Raw genomic sequence first — 8,487 nt, 5'->3', positions numbered from 1 at the left:
CTATTGTTCATATTTATTTTGTGACTATTTTTCATAGTACAGTAGATTCAGTACTGGGTTATGATATGATAATAAATATATGGTATACTCCATAAATGGACCATGGGAAGCTGTGTTTCTTATATTCTGGTTTCTATAATAGAAGCAAAAAATGTTCTTATACAATGGTACAAAAATACATTTATATACATGACTTGAGTTCACTTACTAGATACACCTATAACAAACTACATGGTTTCTAATTAATTTTAATATAATCCAAGAATTTTTTTAAGTATATAAAAAAGAAAATAGGTGACAAAAATAAACAATTGTAAAAAATATGTAAATCCATATATACACACATACATACATATTTACAATTTGATTTTGTGTGTGTGTGTGTGTGTGTTTTTCTGTTTTTTACTGTGTGTATGTTTTTGTGTGTGTGTGTGTGTTTTTTTTGTGTGTGTTTTTCTGTGTGTGTGTTTTTCTGAGAGTGTGTTTTTTTTTGTGTGTGTGTTTTTCTGTGTGAGTGTTTTTTTTTGTGTGTGTTTTTCTGTGTGAGTGTGCTTTTCTGTGTGGGTGCTTTTCTGTGTGTGTGTGTTTTTCTGTGTGTGTGTGTTTTCTGTGTGGGTGCTTTTCTGTGTTTTTTTTTTGTGTGTGTGTGTGCATTTTGTTGTGTCTGTCTGCGTGTCTGTCTCTGTTTGTGTCTGTCTGTCTGTCTGTCTGTCTGTCTGTCTGTCTGTCTGTCTGTCTGTCTGTCTGTCTCTGTGTGCGGCTGGGTGGGTGGGTGTATGTCTGTGTCTGTGTCTGTCCTATCACAGATGAAGACAGTAATATGATTGAATTTTCAGCAAATTTTGCATGCATTACCTTTTTGGTTATTCCATTAGCCACAAAAGGCTACGTATATGCCTAAAAATGTATCACTAATTTTGTATATGCGTTTTGGCAAATACACTAGTCATTAGCTAAATGACATCATTCAAATATTCATTTATCCTTATCAACAATAAAATTAAAATGTTCCTGTAATGTCTTCAAAATTATCAAATACTGTTCATAAATAAACTGATATTGTGATATATCAGCACAAAACAGATGTTGGGGAAGACCAGCTGATTCTAAGGATGACAGCTGATCCACTCCAGGCTCAGGCCTCTGAATGAGACACAGCTGGAGGGCATTGCTGATCTGGCTCATGTGTTTGCATACCTGCAAGGTGAAATATAGAACTGAATTGTTTGTTAAATGTAATCCATTACTAAACAGTAAGTTAAATATAATACATTAACAAATTGCATATAAGTGAAATACAATGTTAGGCAGGATGTCCTGTCCCAATCAGACAGTGTTGCAACATACAGAGCAAGAAATATTAATCAGAGATCATGAGGTTTAGTTATATCTTGGATCATGCAAGATAAAGATGTGATGCAAGATTTTCTGATCTATTTGCTACCCACTAAATCATACTAGAATTACCACGAATTAATGAATGTTAATTTGCAATTTGTGAATTAGACATATTTAATTCTATTTATATTTAGGAATTACTATAATTTTGCCATTAAAATCTCTATACCAAAGGACTCCATCAACATCACAAACTCTCTACTCTAATACAAGGATATAAATCATATTTATATACCTTAAAAATTGGACCTTGCATGACTCCTTCCCAACTTTTGCCCTCATGAAATTATGATGCAAAATCACATTGTTTTATTTTTGATAAATAAACAAATAAAAATATATATTTATAATAACTCCCTACTCCAAACTCATACCAAAAAGTTTTATGGTTTTTACACCCAATAATGTACCACATTTTCAAAGAGAATCAAGATACAGTGATAATAACCAAAATAAATAAAAATAATAAAAAAAATAATAATAACATTAAAAACACAGAAACAACCGCAAAACCCGTCACAAATGTGTCACAAACCTCTAATTCATAGGGTGGTTCTAGCTGCTGGCAAAGAGACGTGAGCATTGCCAGCCAACACCGATAGTCCTCACAGCCAGGGTTGACTAGATTGTAATGCTTGGATAAACAGTGGCTGACTATACTTGCCGATGCGCTGAGGACACTCGATACTTCTACTGCTTCCTTGTTCATACTTTCCTCAATCCCATCTGAAATTTGCATTAAAGATTATAGCTATAAGGAATGAAGGTCAGAAAAAGAATTTCAGGAAATCATTAGTTTAAAGGTTTGTATTTCATGCATGTACAAGCTTATACCTACCTAAAAGGAAATTCTTGAAAATTTAACAGAAGGCATTCTAAGATTTCATGGTACATACATGGATTCCACATAACTATAATCTATACAGAAATAAATGCAATAACCTGCTTCCTGGACAAATTATGATTATTGATAACAGTTTCTGAAGAATTCAAACCTAATGAAAAAACTCAGTGTATGAGAGGAAACACAACCCATTGAATACATAATTCTTTAGCCTTATAAATTGAACTTTTTCTCTAAGATGAAAGAAAAAAAAAAGAATTACAACAATAGCATAATTCTGGGACAGAGATGATACAAAACCTACAATATAAGATTTTCTGTGAGTAAAATTTGTAAATCAAAACTGACCTTAGGAAAACTGGATAATATCATAACTACAAGATGAAAATTGATGCTTCTAACAGCTTAAGAATTTTAAGATGTAATCTTATTTAATCATAATTGTCTAACTTTCAAATTCATCACAAAGCCAAACTGTATTTTTCATTAGACTGAAAGTGTAAGTAAAATCAAAAGAATCTTTTATTTATTATCAAAAAACTACTGTATACATGCCATTTCTCTATACAAACAAAAGCAGTCTTACATGAGAAACAGAAGTATATCTGCAGAGATGAAGAAACTAAGGAAGTATCTGCACTATTTCTTAAATCCTTAATTAACTACTGGAGTGGAAAGCAATCACGATCTAAAGAGAAGAATCTGTTTTCCTTTGTAAATATGCATTTCTATGTGTTACAGGCTGCAAATATGACATTTTATTAAATACAGAATTTATAGATGGCCTTATAACAATATAAAACAATATCATGATAACATATCTAATATCATAATATGATATACAGTAAAATAAGACTAATTTTTCTAGATTTCAAGACATACATTTTCAGTAACATCTTATCAGAATGGTTCTTGAGGCTATCAAGTTTTATTATAGGTTCCTGCCTATCTTGAGGCTATCAAGTTTAATTACAGGTTCCTGCCTATCTTGAGGCTATCAAGTTTAATTACAGGTTCCTGCCTACCATAGACTTCAAAGAATTACATGTTGCAGAACTGTCCTTATTATTCTGGAGATATCTGACTGCCTTGAAGTTAAAGCTCAGTGTGATTTGGCCCAAAGCATAGCTGTTACATAAAGCAATAAACAGAGAAACAAACTCTATTCATAAAACTGGACAATTTTTTTAAATAGTGTTCCAGGCCACTCTCACACAAGTTTAATACCTTGAATTATAATAGCCACTAACTTACAACTTTTCTTTTTTCTAACTCTGGGCAATTACCACCCATATAACCTATAGCAAAGATAATATTAGTAAAGAACAAAAGACACAGTAATAGCATGGTTCAACTAGCATTGTCTTTGTCAAGGACCCGACTCGTGTAAGAGTACCCAGTCAGGCATAGTGTTTCAACTGCAAAACGCATCGCACATAGTACTTCTCATTTGAGCAACATGGAGCTAAAGGACTTATTCCCTGTATATGCTGCAGTTTTGTGTTTCATGGTGTATAGTCCTTTGAAGAGAGAACAGAAACCGGTTTATTTACTTAAAATTAACATCAGTCTGACAGGCCACCAACAGGTGTAAATCCTCAGTTTCAAATTCAATCAATCAAATCAATCACATCCTGCGGCACCCAGGGGGATGCATAGGGTCTTAAGTTTCAAATTAGGTATTTTTTTATTTGTTTTTGGAAATAAGACACAAATTTTGTGATAACTAACTCTAAATGTTTAATATAAAATCTGTATTATAACTTTGTTGACTTTATAGATACTTTGAGATGTTGACAATTTCTTAAAGTAAATTACAGACAATAGTCTTTAATTGCACCCAAGAGAAATCTGGGGTGCAATTAAAGCCTGGAGATATCTGAAGAAAAAGAAAGCTTTAGGTCTAATCGTCGCTGGCTCCCTTCAGCCCCTAGATTTCACACCAAAATCGCATAATTCGGTCCAGATAGCCACTCACGCAGCAAGACCTGCACATATACAAGGCCAGATGAACCACGCTGTTAGAGACTGAATAAAAGTGAACTAATGAATAATTCTATGGGAACACTGACAATAGGCATGAAATAATGGAAATTTAGAAGTTCAATTATAATCACTAAACAAAGGGCAATTAACCCCATTTTCAGTACTGCTTAATCAGTACTGGCTATTGTCATAAGGTAAAACTTGTTTTACCTTCTAAGCTATTCACAAGGGGTTATTCTGTGCTCTAATATATAAAATTGGTTAATATTTGATTTCTACTTTATCTTTTATATATGTAAAAGTGTTAACCATATACAATTACAATCCACTTCAATGCACTAATTTTCTACAACCCTTTAAGGCATATCTATTTCTAGACTAGTTCATTACCTATAGTAAACAATCAACAAAATAGTCTTAAAGAAATAATTCACATTAAACTAAAATTCAGGTAAAAATTACTACACCTGTAGTTTTTCCAGTTCAAAACTACATGTATAGTTAAGATGAAAAAAATCAAACAATTTACACTACCTTCCACTGTAGAATCTGCGGCCACGGGGACCTCATTTTCCTCTTCACTCTCCTTTTGCTCTGGCTCCTCTTCATCCATCAACTCTACAATGTTCTCATTTGTCAAATATGGAGCTGTCCTTGCTTGGGCAGGTTTATCAATGATTTTTATTTTAATGGCACTTCCTTTTCCCACACTCTTCAAGATGAATTCTAGAGGCAGAGTGGTATCATTTATTCTCAGAAGTTTCTTGCTAATTGCTTTCTCAGAATCGGCATCATCTGCATTGTTCTTAGGGAGGTGGAGGCTGTGTACTGTTGGGAGTTTCCTTCGGTCATCCACTTCAGCAGAAACAACCAGGGTGTTGTCGCTGGGTCTCATAACTTGCAGGTGCTGGACAGTCTCAAGGTGGGTCTTTCTATGGGCCTGAGGAAGGAGTCATTACTTTAGTCAGGAAGGAGTGACTTACCATGATTCATAAAAAAAATTATAAATCTTAAATTTGCATATATATTGAAGAATTAAATAAGAGTACAAATCTGTAAGAAAAAACATAGAAGTAGACCACTAATATCCTGACACTGCTCTGAGCAGAATAATAACTACACATCCAAATTTCTCATAACCCCTAGATTATTTCACTAGGCAGCCACAAATGGTGTCATGCTGTGGTTGCTGCTCCATTAATTCTGAGTTGCAGGAGGTATATGCATATTTTGGGATATAATTGTGGCCTTCTGTTAGTCCAGAAGAATGGTCCGCCACAGACCCAGAATAAGAAAAATTGGAGATGTCTTGCATACTACAAATATTTAGATGTTGAATAATACTTTTCCTTCTAGTAGTAAAACCTAGTTTAACATTATCTTTTCAAGCATATGATATTCATAGTCATTAATGCTCAACTTAGGATACATTCAACAAGTGAAATTTGATCATTTGTTAATAAGGAATTTCTGCAACACATATTTTTACTAAACAATAATCTATGCCTTTATACAGAAAAACTGAACTTCTAGGACAGACTACAAAGTCATAGTAAAAATACCATACACTAAGTAAATAGTTTAAAAAGTCTTCAAATAATTTCATTTGACTTGTATTTATGATAAACTGTTAGACACCCCATTTACACACAACCTCTAAAATTATGCTTAACAGCTTAACAGTAACTCCCATCAGGTGAAAATATCTCCCCCATTATTTTTCGTCATGTTAACAGTTCTTTTCCAATCTCTATTTACCTATTCATGTCAAAGGGTAGCTGTATATAAATGTATTTATCATTACAGTTATGAAACACCAATATATATTTAGTCAAGGAAGTCTTATTTAAGTTGCTGTTGTTGAGCAAAGCTCCAAAATGAATAGCCACCTTGGTATGTATAATATAAACCATTCAAAACCATTATAATCAGTTTGAATTATGTTTGCTCTTCATTTTGGCAGAACTTCCATTGAACTTGGAATATCTACAGTCAGATTCAATACAGTTAATATCAACTTGTAATCTAAACAAAAGATAAAATTAATAATTTGTTATATCAGTTGCACTGCCTATATTCAAAAGGTTAATTCTCCCAATTCAGGTACACTATGCAAGGCTTGTGAAAAGGGATGTTCATGTATACATCTAATTATTTTTGAGACGGATTTTTTAGAAAAGCATACTAAAATCTGTTACGATATATGATATAAGATAATACTAATTATACTTCTAAAAAATCATGTATCTATAACCATCTACCCAAGAACAGATTCTAGTGGACTTGTCTGGCTGTTCAGAGTAGTTCTAATGGGAAGCCACACTATATTCAATTGTTCTGAATAAGGTGAAGATGCACTCAACAGGAAGGAGATAACTGTCTGAATGCAACATTTCTAAATAATGTCACTTTATTTCAATCAATCATTATCACTAATTTAACAATGATCAAATAATTATCATCACCAATTTGGTCACCCAGTCATCAATCATCACATTTTGTCAAGCAAATTTTCACCTTTAAAAAGTAATAATAATAAATAAATATATGAAAGGAGATAACTATCCATAATTGAGCAAAACATGGGATTCAAGCAAAAAGACGCAAACTAAAAAGTATGCAACATAAAAAAGTAAACTGAATGATCCTGCACCAAATGTTGAAGTAAACCAAAATGAGGTAGACTAAACTTCACCACAAAGCCACAAAGAACTTTCTGGCAACTGAACATTACTGAACACATATGATCAAATAATTGCATGAAACTAGACAAAACGATACTTGCACTGAAATCACATATTACAGAAATTTATTCGTCTTTTTTAATGAACAACATATAGAATTGATATTCTGGTACTTGAGTATGGCTAGGCTATATATTTGGTGGAAGTTCTAATCTTTTTAGTGAGTAATAGGAGATTAAAATTCATGAAAAATGTTGCAATATTGCTAGCCTGCTACACCACACTAGTGATAGTATGATATTACATGTTTGTGACAGTTTCCAATCTCTGGTTGTAATCCAAGAGCCTGTTTACTGCTTTTTGAATCCAAAGATAAAGTTATACTTATTTATCTGCTTGCAATATAAAGAGGGATTAGTGATAAAAAGCTTTCACAGAACTTTATCAATTCAGTGGCAGAGAATGTCACTAAATTCCTAATTTCCAATCTTTAATGAAACTACCAGACCCTTCTAACTTAAAAAAAAAAAAAAAAAAAAAAAAAAACGATCATCTTGAACTTTAGATTATGTGTATCATTACTAAAATATCTCTAAACATTACTTTAGACTACTCAGGTATTCTCAGTTATCCAATATACTTATGAAGATACTATTTTAATGTTCATATGTGAGGGAGAACTTTGCATAGACCAGCAAAAATGTTTAACTTCCTGTACTTTAACAGTCCACATTAACATCACACGATAAAAAATGATATTTGTTATATCCACTACTAAACACTTTTTACAACTAATAAATGTAACTTGCATGATCCATTAATTTGTAGCAATTCTATTAATCTTTACACACAACTTACTTCCAATAACTTGGGTTTCGAAAACACCGCCGAACAGAGAAGACACTTCCACTGCTGAGTTCCCGTGTGTGCCTTTTGATGCTTGTTGAGGTTGTGACGCATCTTGAAGCTCTGACCGCAATCAGAACATGTGTAAGGTCTTTCCGATGAGTGTCTCTGGCTGTGACGATTGAGCTCACTCTTGCAAGTAAAGGATTTGCCACATTCTTCACATACAAATGGTTTTTCTCCTGCAAGCATGAAAATAATAATCAAAACTTCCATCCATCCAAAATAACCATGCAAAAGCAAAATACATAGTGTTTCTTTTAAACCATATTATGAAACACTGCATAAACATGTTAAAAAAGTAATCTCAGGTAACCACAATAACTTCCATAAAATGAAACACACCCATAAAGGAAAAGAATAGTAGATTATGATGCTTAGAATCCACCTGAATTTTATTATTGGATAAGGCAAAAATAAGTAATAATAGAAGCAAAGTTAGACAACTATATATAGTAGACAAAAAAACAATGGAATAAGAACTGAATCAGGTCACAGGAGGTAAGCCAAGGAAAAATAATCTTGGGAAAGCTTTCCTATTAAAACCATGGTAAGGTCATTCAAATCTTACTAACATCAGCATCTGCCACTGGGGTTTGGACACACCTCATGTTTAGTAAGCAAACCTTCCCTAAGATTATCCTCTCTTGAATATGTCCCATGGATGAA

At 32.9% G+C, this 8,487-nt stretch overlaps 1 protein-coding gene across 2 annotated transcripts in view; it reads right to left on the bottom strand.

The window, feature by feature from the left end:
• LOC113804067 (uncharacterized) overlaps positions 1-8,487 on the bottom strand; it is a 16,868-nt gene continuing 8,381 nt past the window's right edge. For both annotated transcript variants that reach the window (XM_027354899.2, XM_027354898.2), the window contains exons 5-8: positions 7,771-8,000; positions 4,763-5,168; positions 1,934-2,124; positions 1-1,197 (exon numbers count right to left, since the gene is read on the bottom strand). In XM_027354899.2, the coding sequence (XP_027210700.2) occupies positions 976-1,197; positions 1,934-2,124; positions 4,763-5,168; positions 7,771-8,000 (1,049 nt within the window). In that variant the 3' untranslated portion in view covers positions 1-975. The remainder of the gene's footprint in view (positions 1,198-1,933; positions 2,125-4,762; positions 5,169-7,770; positions 8,001-8,487) is intronic.

The sequence above is a fragment of the Penaeus vannamei genome, unplaced genomic scaffold (genome assembly GCF_042767895.1).
Source record: "Penaeus vannamei isolate JL-2024 unplaced genomic scaffold, ASM4276789v1 unanchor714, whole genome shotgun sequence".
Taxonomy (NCBI): Eukaryota; Metazoa; Arthropoda; class Malacostraca; order Decapoda; family Penaeidae; genus Penaeus; species Penaeus vannamei.
Note: the sequence above shows the minus strand (reverse complement) of the source record. Positions and strands in the feature narration are given on the sequence as shown.